The sequence below is a fragment of the Carcharodon carcharias genome, chromosome 8 (genome assembly GCF_017639515.1).
Source record: "Carcharodon carcharias isolate sCarCar2 chromosome 8, sCarCar2.pri, whole genome shotgun sequence".
NCBI lineage: Eukaryota > Metazoa > Chordata > Chondrichthyes > Lamniformes > Lamnidae > Carcharodon > Carcharodon carcharias.
Genome location: NC_054474.1, coordinates 110,063,506 through 110,077,855, shown reverse-complemented (window position 1 = coordinate 110,077,855; position 14,350 = coordinate 110,063,506). Strand labels below are relative to the sequence as shown.

The following is a 14,350-nucleotide window of genomic DNA, read 5'->3' as shown; positions in this document are numbered from 1 at the left end:
TGGCAATGAATTCCAGACACTCACTACTCTCTGCATAAAAAAACTTGCCCCACACATCTCCTCTAAAGTGTTCTCCTCTCACCTTAAATCAATGTCCCCTAGTAATTTACTCTTCTACCCTGGGAAAAAGCTTCTGACTATTTATTTTCTCCATGCCACTCATATTTTGCAAACTTCTATCAAGTCGCCCCTTAATCTCCGTTGCTCTAGTGAGAACAATCCGAGTTTCTCCAAACTCTCCTCATAGCTAATAACGTCCAGACCAGGCAGCATCCCGGTAAACCTCCTCTGCACCCTCTCCAAAGCCTCCATATCCTTCTGGTAATGTGCTGATCAGAACTGCACACAATATTCCAAGTGTGACCTAACCAAGGTTCTATACAGCTGCAGCATGACTTCCCAGCTTTTATACTCAATACCCCTGCCGATGAAGGCAAGCATGCCATATGCCTTCCTGACTACCTTATTCACCTGCGTTGCCACCTTCAGTGGCCTGTGGACTTGTACACCCAGATAACTCTGCCTGTTGATGCACTTAAGGGTTCTACCATTTACTGTATAATTCCTACCTCTATTAGACCTTCCAAAATTCATTACCTCGCATTTGTCCATGTTAAACTCCATCTGCCATTTCTCTGCACAAGTCTCCAAACGATCTACATCCCGCTGTATCCTTTGACAATCCTCTTCACTATCTGCAACTCCTCCAACCTTAGCGTCGTCTGCAAACTTACTAATTAGCCCAGTTACATTTTCCTCCAAATCATTTACGTATACTACAAACAACAAAGGTCCCAGCACTGATCCCTGTGGAACACCATTCGTCATAGCTCTCCATTCAGAAAAGCACCTTCCACTGCTACCCTCTGTCTTCTATGACCAAGCCAATTCTGTATCCACCTTTCCAGCTCACCTCTAATCCTGTGCCACTCTACCTTCTGTAACAGTCTGCCATGAGGGACCTTGTCAAAGGCCTTTCTGAAATCTATGTAGATAACATTCACTGCCCTTCCATCCTCGATCATCTTGGTCACTTCCTCGAAAAACTCGATCAAGTTAGTGAGACACGACCTCCCCTTCACAAAACCATTCTGCCTCTCACTAATATGCCCACTTGCTTCCAAATGGTAATATATCCTGTCATGAAGAATCTTCTACGATAATTTCTCTACCACCAACGTAAGGCTCACCGGCCTGTAATTTCCTGAATTATCCCGGGTACCCTTCTTAAACAATGCGGCAACATTGGCCATTCTCCAGTCATCTGGGATCTCACTTGTAGCCAGTGAGGATACAATGATTTCTGTCAAGGCCCCAGCAATCTCCTCCCTTGCCTCCCTCAGTACTCTGCGGTAGATCCCATCTGGCCCTGGGGATTTATCCACCTTAATATTCTTCAAGACGCTGAACACCTCTTTTGTGATCTCAACATGATCGAGGCCATCTATACACTTTTCCCCCAACAAATCGACCGCTAAGTCCTCTTTGGTGAATACTGATGAGAAGTGTTCATTTAGCATCTCTCCCATTTCTTCTGGCTCTACACACAGATTCCCACCTCTGTCCCTGAGTGGGCCTACCCTTTCCCTGGCTACCCTCTTGCTTTTTACATATGTATAAAAGGCCTTGGGATTTTCCTTAATCCTGGTTGCCAATGACTTTTCATGACCCCTTTTAGCCCTCCTGACTCCTTGCTTAAGTTTCTTCCTACTTTCTTTATATTTTCCACGGGCTTCATCTATTCCCAACCTTCTAGCCCTTACGAATGCTTCCCTTTTCTTTTTGACTAATCTCACAATATCCTTCGTTATCCAAGGTTCCTGAAACTTGCCATGCTTATCCTTCATCCTAGTAGGAACATGCCAGTGCTGAATTCTTATCAACTGACATTTGAAAGCCCCCCAACATGTCAGTTGTTAATTTGCCCTCAAGCATCCGCCTCCAGTCTAGATTCCTCAGTTCCTGCCGAATATTGTCATACTTAGCATTCCACCAATTAAGCACCTTAACCGGAGGACTCCTATTATCCTTATCCACCACTACCTCGAAGCTTACTGAATTTTGGTCACTTTTCCCAAAATGCTCCTCTACTGAAACTTCGAGCACCTGGCCGGGTTCATTCCCTAATACCAGGTCTAATATTGCCCCTTCCCTAGTTGGACTTTCTACATGTAGTCTCAGGGAACCCTCCTTACAAAAAGAGTTTTGATCAAATGAATCAGAAAAGTTTACTTCTTGCTAGTGACGACATACCTTCATCTTAAAAAGATCAGGATTGAGGAGAGAAACACAGAGAAATAGTTTTCTAACATAGTGTGGGGAACATAGGATAGGTTAGCTCAGGGAGAGGCCAGAGCATCATTAAAAGCAAGCGGGTTGTGGATTGCTGCAGCAAAGCTGGCACAGGATAGAGGGGCAGAGTGGCTGCTTGTAATGTGGTTAGGTGCTTCACTGTATCAATTGCTATGCACTGTTCAGTACCACTAACCTTGAAAACCCTATGCTTCTCACTCAGAGTATCGAACAGTGTGTACATTGTGTTCAGCATAGAAACCACTTGCATCGGAGTAATGTGACTGCAAATGCGAGTAAAACCAACCACATCACTGAACAGGATGGTGACATCTGGGAAGACCTGAAGAAGGACATTAATCACAATTAGACAAGACATTCAGTAGCATCAAGACAGCCCAGCATAACTCGCTGTCTTTCATTGTTCATCGTCCCATCATCACTTCCCACAGTGTGTCTCCAACTCATCAACTCTCTCTATTTCATATTAACTCTCTCTCCACCTCGTCAGTGGTCTCTCCATCTCATCAACTCTCTTTCAGTCTCATCAATTCTCTCTCCATCTCGTCAGTGCTCTCTCCGTCTTGTCACCTCTCTGTCCATCTCATCAGCTCCCACTCCATCTCGTCAACTCTCTCTCCATCACATCAACTCTCTCTCCATTTCGTCACCTCACTCTCTGTCTCATCAACTCCCTCTACACCTCATCAAATCCGTCTCCATCTCGTGAACTCTCTCTCAATCTAGTCAACTCTCTCTCCGTCCCATCAGCTCCCTCTACATCTTGGCAACGCTCTCTCCATCTTGTGAACTTTCTCTCCATCTCGTCAGCTCTCTCTCGATCTCATCAACTCTCTCTCTCTGTCTCATCTGCTCTCTCCAACACGTCAACTCTCTCTCCATCACGTCAAATACCCCAAATCCTCGTCAGCTCTCTCTCCAACTCGTCAGCTCCCTCTCCATCTTGTCAAATCTCTCTCCATCTCGTCAACTCTCTCTCCATCTCGTCAGCTCCCTCTCAATCTCGTCAATTCACTCTCCCCATCTCATCAGCTCTCTCTCCATCTAGTCAGCTCTCTCTCCATCTTGTCAGCAATCTCCGAATCTCGACTCCCTCTCCAAATCATCGACTCCCTCTACATCTCGTCAACACTCTCTCCGTCTCGTCAACTCTCTCTCCGTCTCATCAACTCTCTCTCTGTCTCATCTGCTCTCTCTCCATCGGGGCAACACTCTCTCCACCACTTCAACTCCCTCAACATCTCGTCAGCTCTCTCTCCATCTCGTCAGCTTCCTTTCCATCTCGTCAACTCTTTCTCGATTTCGTTAGCTCCCTCTCCATCTCGTCAACTCTCTCTCCATCTCGTCAAATCTCTGGCCATCTCGTCAACTCTTCCTCCATCTCGTCAACTCCCTCTCCATTTCGTCTATTCTATCTCCATCTCGTCAACTCACTCTCCATCTCGACAACTCTCTCTGCATCTCGTCAACTTACTTTCCATCTCGTGAGCTCACTCCCCATCTCGTCGTCTCTCTCTCCATCTCAACTCCCTCTGCATCTCATCAAATTCCTCTCCATTTCATCAAATCTCTCTCCATCTCATCAGCTACCTTTTCGTCTCGTCAACTCATCTCCGTCTAATCAACTCTCGGTCAATCTCGTTAACTGTTTCTCCATCTCGTCAGCTCCCTCTCCATCTCGTCAACTCTCTCTCCATCTCGTCAGCTCTCTCTCCATCTCGTCAGCTCTCTCTCCATCTCGTCAACTCTTTCTCCATGTCGTCAACTCTCTCTCCATCTCGTCAACACTCTCTCCATGTTGTCAACTCTCAGTCTATCTCGTCAACACTCTCACCATCTCGTCAACTCTCTCTCCATGTCAGCTCCCACTCCATCTCGTCAAGACCCTCTTTGTCTCGTCAACTCTCTCTCAATTTCGTCAACTCTCTCTACATCTCGCCAAATCTCTCTCCATCTCGTCAACTCCCTCTCCAACTCATCAACTCCCTCTCCATCTCGTCAACTCTCTCTCCATCTTGTCAACTCTTTCTCCATCTCGTCAACTCTCTCTCCATCTCGTCTACTTCTTCTCCTGCTCCTCAACTCACTCTCCATCTCGTCAGGTCTCTCTCCATCTCCTCAACTCTCTCTCGGTCGCATCAAATCTCTCTCCATCTCATCAGCCTCCTCCTCGTCTCGTCAAATCTCTCTCCGTCTCATCAACTCTTCCTCCGTCTCGTCAACTCTCTCTCCATCTGGTCAACTCTCTCTCCGTCTCATCAACTCTCTCTCGGTCTCATCTGCTCTCTCTCCATCTGGGCAACACTCCCTCCACCACTTCAACTCCCTCAACATCTCGTCAGCTCTCTCTCCATCTCGTCAGCTTCCTTTCGATGTCGTCAACTCTCTCTCTATCTCATCAATTCTCTCTCCATCTCGTGAACTCTCTCTCCGTCTCGTCAACTCTCTCTCCGTCTCATCAACTCTCTCTCTGTCTCATCTGCTCTCTCTCCATCTGGGCAACACTCTCTCCACAACTTCAACTCCATCAACGTCTCGTCAACTCACTCTCCATCTCGTCAACTCTTTCTCCATCTCGTCAACTCCCTCTCCATTTCATCTATTCTATCTCCATCTCGTCAACTCACGCTCCATCTCGTTAACTGTTTCTCCATCTCGTCAGCTCACTCTCCATCTCGTCAACTCTCTCTCCATCTCGTCAACTCTTTCTCCATCTCATCAGCTCTCGCTCCATCTCGTTAACTGTTTCTCCATCTCGTCAGCTCACTCTCCATCTCGTCAACTCTCTCTCCATCTCGTCAACTCTTTCTCTATGTCGTCAACAATCTCTCCATCTTGTCAACACCCTCGCCATTTCGTCAACTCTCAGTCCATCTTGTCAACTCTCTCACCATCTCGTCAACTCTCTCTCCATCTCAACTCCCACTCTATCTCGTCAAGACCCTCTTTGTCTCCTCAACTCTCTCTCAATCTCGTCAACTCTCTCTACATCTCATCAAATCTCTCTCCCTCTGAACTCTCTCTCCCTCTCGTCAACTCCCTCTCCAACTCATTAACTCCCTCTCCATCTCGTCAGCTCTCTCTCCATCTTGTCAACTCTCCATCTCGTCAACTCTCTCTCCATCTCGTCAACTCTTTCTCGATCTCGTCTACTCTTTCTCCTTCTCCTCCACTCACTCTCCATCTCGTCAGGTCTCTCTCCATCTCCTCAACTCTCTCTCTGTCGCATCGAATCTCGCTCCATCTCGTCAGCCTTCTCCTCATCTCGTCAACTCTCGATCCATCTCATCAACTCTTCCTCCGTCTCGTCAACTCTCTCTCCATCTCGTCAACTCTCTCTCTGTCACATCAACTCTATCTCCGTCTCGTCAGGTCCCTCTTCATCTCGCAAGCTCTCTGACAATCTCGTCAGCTCTCTCACCGTCTCACCAACTCACTCTCCATCTCGTCAAGTCTCTCGCAATCTTGTCAACTCTCTCTCCATTTCGTCAACTGTCTCTCCAGCTCGTCAGCTCCCTCTTCGTCTCAAGTCTCACCCCGTCTCATCAACTCTCTCTCCGTCTAATCAACTTTCTCTCCATCTTGTCCGAACTCTCTCCAACCCGTCAGCTCCCTCTGCGTCTCATCAACTCCCTCTATATCTCACCAACTCTCTCCCTATCTCGTCAACTCTCTCTCGATCTTGTCAGCTCTCTCTCCGTCTCATCAAATCTCTCCATCTGTCTCATCTGCTCTCTCTCTCCATCTCGCCAATTCCCTCAATGTCTCGTCAGCTCTCTCTTGATCTCGTCAGCTCCCTCTCCATGTCGTCAGCTCCCTCTCCATCTCGTCAACTCATTCTCCAAGACGTCAACTCTCTCTGAATCTCGTCAGCTCTCTCCCAATCTTGCCCGTTCTCTCGCCATCTCGTCAGCAATGTCTCCATCTCAACTCCCTCTCCATCTTGGCAGCTCTCTCTCCATCTCGTCAACTCTCTCTCCATCTCGTCAACTCTCTCTTCTTCTCGTCAGGTCACTCTTCATCTCAGCAATCTCTCTCTGTCTCATCAAGTCTCTCTCTGTCTCGTCAACTCACTCTCCATCTCATCAACTCTCTCTCCATCTCGTCAGGTCTCTCTCCATCTCAGCAATCTCTCTCCGTCTCATCAAGTCTCTCTCCATCTCGTCAACTCACTCTCCGTCTTGGCAACTCTCTCTCCATCTCATCAATTCTCCCTCTCTGTGTCATCTGTTCTCTCTCCATCACGTCAACTCTCTCTCCATCATGTCAAATCCCTCACTGTCTTCTCAACTCTCACACCATCTCGTCAGCTATCTCTCCATCTCGCCAGCTCTCTCTCTATCTCGTCAGCTCTCTCTGCTCCTCGTCAACTCTCTCACCATCTCGGCAGCTATCCCTCCATCTCGTCAGCTCTCTCTACATCTTGTCAGCACTCTATTCATCTCAACTCCCTCTCCATCTCATCAACTTCCTCTGCTACTCGTCAACTCTCCCTCCATGTCATCAGCTCTCTTTTCATCTCGTCACTTCTCTCTCCACCTCGTCAACTCTCCCTCCATCTCGTCAACTCTCTCGATCTCGTCAACCATCTCTCCATCTCGTCAACTCTCTCTCCATCTCATCAACTCACTCTCCATCTCATTGAACCCTCTCTCCATCTCAACTCCCACTCCATCCCGTCAACTCCCAATTAGTCTCGTCTAGTCTGTCTCCATCTCGTCAGCTATCTCTCCATGTCGTCAACTCTCTCTCCATCTCGTCAAGTCTCTCTCCATCTCATCAACTCTCTCTCTGTCTCAACTGCGCTCTCTCCATCTGGGCAAAAATCTCTCCACCACTTCAACTCCCTCAACGTCTCGTCAACGGACTCTCCATCTCGTCAGCTCTATCTCTATCATGTCATCTTCCTTTCCATCTCGACAACTGTTTCTCCATATCGTTAACCCCCTCTCCATGTCGTCAACTCTCTCTCCATCTCTTCAAATCTCTGGCCATCTCGTCAACTCTTTCTCCATCTCGTCATCTCCCTCTCCATTTCGTCTATTCTCTCTCCATCTCGTCAACTCAGTCTCCATCTTGTCAACTCTCTCTCCATCACGTCATCTTACTTTCCATCTCGTCAGCTCTCTCTCCATCTCGTCATCTCTCTCTCCATCTCAACTCCCTTTCCATCTCATCAAATTCCTCTCCATTTCATCACATCTCTCTCCATCTCGTCAGCTCCCTCTTTGTCTCGTCAACTCTCTCTCCATCTCGTCAACTCTCAGTCCATCTCGTCAACTCTCTCACCATCTCATCAACTCTCTCTCCATCTCAACTCCCACTCCATCTCGTCAACACCCTCTTTGTCTCGTCAACTCTCTATCCATCTTGTCAACTCTCCCGCCATCTCGTCAAATCTCTCTCCATCTGAACTCTCTCTCCCTCTCGACAAGTCCCTCTCCATCTCATCAACTTCCTCTCCATCTCGTCAACTCTCCCTACAACTCGTCAGATCTCTCTCAATGTCAACATTCTCTACTTCTCATCAAATCTCTCACCATCTCGTCAACTCCCTCTCCATCTCATCAACTCTCCCTCCATCTCGTCAGATTTCTTGCCATCTCAACTCTCTCTCCATCTCGTCAACTCTCCCTCCATATCGTCAACTCTCTGTCCAACTCGTCCACTCCTTCTCCTTCTCCTCAACTCTCTATCCATCTCGTCAGGTCTCTCTCCCTCTCATCAGCTCCTTTGCCTTCCCATAAGCTCCCTCTCCATCTTGTCTAATCTCTCTCCATCTCGTCAGCTCCCTTTGCATCAATTCCCTCTATATCTCGTCAACTCTCTCCCTATCTCGTCAACTCACACTCCATCTCGTCAGCTCTCTCTCCATCTCGTCAGCTTCCCTTCCATCTCGGCAACTCTCTCTCCATCTTGTTATCTCCCTCTCCATTTCGTCAACTCTCTCTCCCGCTCGTCAGCTCCCTCTTTGTCTCAACTCTCACCCCGTCTCATCAACTCTCTCTCCGTCTAATCAACTCTCTCTCAATCTCGTCAAGCTCTCTCCCTCTCATCAGCTCCCTCTCCATCTCGTCCGATCTCTCTCCATCTCGTCAGCTCCCTCTGCATCTCATCAACTCCCTCTATATCTCGTGAACTCTCTCCCTATCTCGTCAACTCTCTCTCGATCTTCTCAGCGCTCTCTCCGTCTGATCAACTCTCTCCCTCTGTCTCATCTGCTCTCTCTCTCCATCTCGCCAAATCCGTCAACGTCTCGCCAGCTCTCTCTCGATCTCGTCAGCTCCCTCTCCATCTTGTCAGCTCCCCCTCCATCTCGTCAATTCACTCTCCAGCTCATCAACTCTCTCTGAATCTCGTCAGCTCTCTCCAATTCTCGTCAGCTCTCTCGCCATTTCGTCAGCACTTTCTCCATCTCAACTCCCTCTCCATCTCGGCAGCACTCTCTCCGTCTCATCAATTCTCTCTCCATCTCATCAACGCACTCTCTGTCTTGTCAACTCTCTCTACGTCTCATCAATTCTCTCCCTCTGTCTCATCTGCTCTCTCTCCATCATGTCAAGTCTCCCTCCATCACGTCAAATCCTTCACTGTCTCCTCAACTCTCACTCCATCTCGTCAGCTATCTCTCCATCTCGTCAGCTTTCTCTGCATCTCGTCAAATCTCTCTCCATCTCGTCAGCTCTCTCTACATCTCCTCAGCACTCTATTCATCTCTAGTCCCTCTCCATCTCATCAACTCACTCTGCTACTCGTCAACTCTCCCTCCATCTCGTCAGCTTTCTTTCCATCTCGTCACTTTGCTCACCATCTCGTCAACTCTCCCTCCATCTCGTCAACTCTCTCTCGATCTCGTCAACCTCTCTCCATCTCGTCAACTCTCTCTCCATCTCGTCACCTCCCTCAACGTCTCACCAGCTCTCTCTCGATCTTGTCAGCTCCATCTCCATCTTGTCAGCTCCCCCTCCACCTCGTCAATTCACTCTCCATCTCGTCAACTCTCTCTCCATCTCGTCAAATCCCTCAACGTCTCACCAGCTCTCTCTCTTGATCTCGTCAGCCCCCTCTCCATCTCGTCAGCTCCACCTCCACCTCGTCAATTCACGCTCCAGCTCGCCAACTCTTTCTAAATCTCGTCAGCTCTCTCCCATTCTCGTCAGCTCTCTCTTGATCTCGTCAACCTCTCTGCATCTCGTCAACTCTCTCTCCATCTCATCTACTCCTTCTCCTTCTCCTCAACTCACTCTCCATCTCGTCAGGTCTCTCTCCATCTCCTCAGCTCTCGCTCTGTCGCGTGAAATCTCTCTCAATCTCGTCAGCTAACTCTTCGTCTCGTCAACCTCCTCTCCGTCTCATCAACTCTTCCTCCATCTCATCAAATCTCTCTCCATCACGTCAACTCATTCCCCGTCACATCAACTCTCTCTCCATCTCGTCAGGTCCCTCTTCATCTCATTAGCTCCCTGTCCATCTCGTCAGCTCTCTCTCCATCTCATCAACTCCCTCTCCATCTCGTCAACTCTCTCGCAATCTCGTCAACTCTCTCTTCATCTCGTCAGCATTCTCTCCATCTCAACTCCGACTCAATCTCATCAACTCCCTCTCCATTTCGACAACTGTCTCTCCAGCTCGTCAGCTCCCTCTTCGTCTCAAGTCTCACCCCGTCTCATCAATTCTCTCTCCATCTAATCAACTCTCTCTCAATCTAGTCAAGCTCTCTCCCTCTCGTCAGCTCCCTCTCCATCTCGTCCGATCTCTCTCCATCTCGTCAGCTCCCTCTGCGTCTCATGAACTCCCTCTATATCTCGTCAACTCTCTCCCTATCTCGTCAACTCTCTCTCGATCTTGTCAGCTCTCTCTCCGTCTCATCAACTCTCTCCCCCTGTCTCATCTGCTCTCTCTCTCCATCTCACCAAATCCCTCAACATCTCGCCAACTCTCTCTGAATCTCGTCAGCTCTCTCCCAATCTTGTTAGCTCTCTCGCCATCTCATCAACAATGTCTCCATCTCAAATCCCTCTCCATTTCAACAGCTCTCTGTCCATCTCATCAATTCACTCTCCATCTCGTCAACTCTCTCTCCATCTCGTCAACTCTCTCTCCATCTCGTCAGGACTCTCTTCATCTCATCAATGTCTCTCCGTCTCATCAAGTCTCTCTCCATCTCGGTAACTCACTCTCCATCTCGTCAACTCTCTCTCCATCTCATCAATTCTCCCTCTCTGGCTCATCTGTTCTCTCTCCATCACATCAACTCTCTCTCCATCATGTCAAATCCCTCACTATCTTGTCAACTCTCACTCCATCTCGTCAGCTCTCTCTGCTCCTTGTCAAATCTGTCTCCATCTCATCAGCTATCCCTCCATCTCGTCAGCTCTCTCTACATCTTGTCAGCACTCTATTCATCTCAACACCCTCTCCATCTCATCAACTTCCCCTGCTAATTGTCAACTCTCCCTCCATCTCGTCAGCTCTCTTTCCATCTCCTCACTTCTCTCTCCATCTTGTCAACTCTCCCTCCATCTCGTCAACTCTCTCTCAATCTCGTCAACCATCTCTCCATCTCGTCAACTCTCTCTCCATCTCTTCAACTCCCTCATCATCTCGTCAACTCTCACTCAATCTCGTCAACTCTCTCTCCATTTCGTCGAACCCTCTCTAAATCTCAACTCCCACTCCATCTCATCAACTCCCACTTCGTCTCGTCCAGTCTCTCTCCATCTCGTCAGCTCACTCTCCATCTTATCTCTCTCTCCACCTCGTATTCTCCCTCTCCATCTCGTCAACACTCTCTCCATCTCGTCAACTCACTCTCCGTCTCATCAACTCTCTCTCTGTCTCATCTGCTCTCTCTCCATGTTGTCAACTCTTACTCCATCTCGTCAAATCTCTGGCCATCTCGTCAACTCTTCCTCCATCTCGTCAACTCCCTCTCCATTTTGTCTATTCTCTCTCCATCTCGTCAGCTCACTCTCCATCTCATCAACTCCCTCTCCATTTCGACAACTCCCTCTCCACCTCGTCAAGCTCTCTCCCTCTCTTCAGCTCCCTCACCATCCCATTAGCTCCCTCTCCAACTCGTCCGATCTTTCTCCATCTCGTCAGCTCCCTCTGCGTCTCATCAACTACCTTTATATCTCATCAACTCTCTCCCTATCTCGTCAAATCTCTCTCGATCTTGTCAGCTCTCTCTCTGTCTCATCAACTCTCTCCCCCGTCTCATCTGCTCTCTCACTCCATCTCGCCAATTCCCTCAACGTCTCGTCAGCTCTCTCTCGATCTCGTCAGCTCCCTCTCCATGTCGTCAGCTCCCTCTCCATCTCGTCAACTCTCTCTCCATCTCGTTAACTCTCTGGCCATCTCATCAACTCCCTCTCCATTTCGTCTATTCTCTCCATCACTTCAACTCCCTCTCCATCTCGCCAACTCTCTGTCTGTCTCGTCCACTTACTTTCCATCTCGTCAGCTCTCTCTCCATCTCATCATCTCTCTCTCTCCATCTCAACTCCCTCTCCATCTCATCAAATTCCTCTCCATCTCGTCAACTCTCTCTCCATCACATCAACTCTCTCTCCGTCTCGTCAGGTCCCTCTTCATCTCATCAGCTCTCTGCCCATCTCGTCAGCTCTCTCTCCATCTCATAAGCTCCCTTCTCCATCTCGTCAACTCTCTCGCAATCTCATCAACTCTCTCTCCATCTCGTCAGCTTTCTCTCCATCTCAACTCTGTCTCAATCTCATCAAATCCCTCGCCATTTCATCAACTCTCTCTCCAGCTCGTCAGCTCCCTCTTTGTCTCAACTCTCACCCCGTCTCATCAACTCTCTCTCTGTCTAATCAACTCTCTCTCCATCTCGTCAAACTCTCTCCCTCTCGTCAGCTCCCTTGCCATTCCGTCAGCTCTCGCTCCAACTCATCCGAACTCTCTCCATCTCGTCAGCTCCCTCTGCATCTCAACATCTCCATCTCCATCTCGTCAACTCACTCTCCAACTCGTCAACTCTCTCTCGATCTTGTCAGCTCTCTCTCCGTCTCATCAACTCTCTCCCTCCAACTCATCTGCTCTCTCACTCCATCTTGGCAATTCCCTCAACATCTTGTTAGCTCTCTCTTGATCTCGTCAGCTCCCTCTCCATCTCGTCAACTCACTCTCCAACTCGACAACTCTTTCTAAATCTCGTCCACTCTCTCTCCATCTCATTAACACCCTCTCCATCTCGTCAACTCTCTCGCAATCTCATCAACTCTCTCTCCATCTCGTCAGCTTTCTCTCCATCTCAACTCCATCTCAATCTCATCAAATCCCTCGCCATTTCATCAACTCTCTCTCCAGCTCATCAGCTCCCTCTTTGTCTCAACTCTCACCCCGTCTCATCAACTCTCTCTCCGTCTAATCAACTCTCTCTCCATCTCGTCAAGCTCTCTCCCTCTCGTCAGCTACCTCACCATTCCGTCAGCTCTTGCTCCAACTCGTCTGATCTATCTCCATCTCGTCAGCTCCCTCTGCGTCTCATCAACTCCCTCTCCATGTCATCAAATCACTCTCCAACTCTTCAACTCTCTCTCGATCTAGTCAGCTCTCTCTCCATCTCATCAACTCTCTCCCTCTATCTCATCGGCTGTCTCACTCCATCTCGCCAATTCCCTCAACGTCTCATTAGCTCTCTCCCTCCATCTCGTCAGCTCCATCTCCATCTCATCAACTTCCTCTCCAACTCGTCAACTCTCTCGCAATATCGTCAACTCTCTCTCCATCTCGTCAGCTTTCTCTCCATCTCAACTCCGTCTCCATCTCATCAACTCCCTCTCCACTTTGTCAACTCTCTATCCATCTCGTCAGCTCCCTCTTCGTCTCAACTCTCACCCCGTCTCATCAACTCTCTCTCCTTCTAATCAACTCTCTCTCCATCTTGTCAAGCTCTCTCCCTCTCGTCAGCTCCCTCGTCGTCCCGTCAGCAACCTCTCCATCTCTTCAACTCTCTCCCTATCTCATCAACTCACTCTCCAACTCGTCAACTCTCTCTCGATCTTGTCAGCTGTCTCTCCGTCTCATCAACTCTCTCCCTCTGTCTCATCTGCTCTCTCTCTCCATCTCGCCAAATCCCTCAACGTCTCGCCAGCTCTCTCTCGATCTCGTCAGCTCCCCCTCCATCTCGTCAATTCACTCTCCAACTCATCAACTCACTCTGAATCTCGTCAGCTCTCTCCCATTCTCCTCAGCTCTCTCTACATCACGTCAGCACTCTATTCATCTCAACTCCCTCTCCATCTCACCAACTTCCTCTGCTACTCGTCAACTCTCCCTCCATATCGTCAGCTCTCTTTCCATCTCGTTACTTCTCTCTCCATCTCGTCAACTCTCCCTCCATTACGTCAACTCTCTCTCGATCTCGTCAACCATCTCTCCATTTCGTCAACTCTCTCTCCATCTCGTCAACTCTCCCTCCAGCTCAACTCCCACTCCATCTCGTCAACTCCCACTTCGTCTCTTCTAGTCTCTCTCCATCTCGTCAACTCTCTCTCCATCTGGTCAATTCTCTCTCCATCTGATCTCTCTCTCCACCTCGTATTCTCCTTCTCCATGTAGTCAAATCTCTCTCCATCTCGTCAACTCTATCTCCGTCTCATCAACTCTCTCTCTGTCTCATCTGCTCTCTCTCCATCTGGGCAACACTCTCCACAACTTCAACTCCATCAACGTCTTGTCAACTCACTCTCCATCTCGTCAACTCATTCTCCATCTCGTTAGCTCCCTCTCCATGTCATCAACTCTCTTTCCATCTTGTCAAAGCTCTGGCCATCTCGTCAGCTCTTCCTCCATCGCGTCAACTCCCTCTCCATTTTGTCTATTCTATCTCCATCTCGTCAACTCATGCTCCATCTCGTTAACTGTTTCTCCATCTCGTCAGCTCACTCTCCATCTCGTCAACTCTCTCTCCATCTCGTCAACTCTTTCTCCATCTCATCAGCTCTCGCTCCATCTCGTTAACTGTTTCTCCATCTCGTTAGCTCCCTCTCCATGTCAACAACTCTCTCTC

At 48.8% G+C, this 14,350-nt stretch overlaps 1 protein-coding gene across 1 annotated transcript in view; it reads right to left on the bottom strand.

Annotated features, from left to right (window-relative positions):
* Positions 1 to 14,350, bottom strand: part of LOC121281479 (soluble guanylate cyclase 88E-like) — a 1,149,736-nt gene that overhangs the window by 408,679 nt on the left and 726,707 nt on the right. The window contains exon 14 of the mRNA XM_041194423.1: positions 2,489 to 2,635. Coding sequence (XP_041050357.1) covers positions 2,489 to 2,635 — 147 coding nt within the window. The remainder of the gene's footprint in view (positions 1 to 2,488; positions 2,636 to 14,350) is intronic.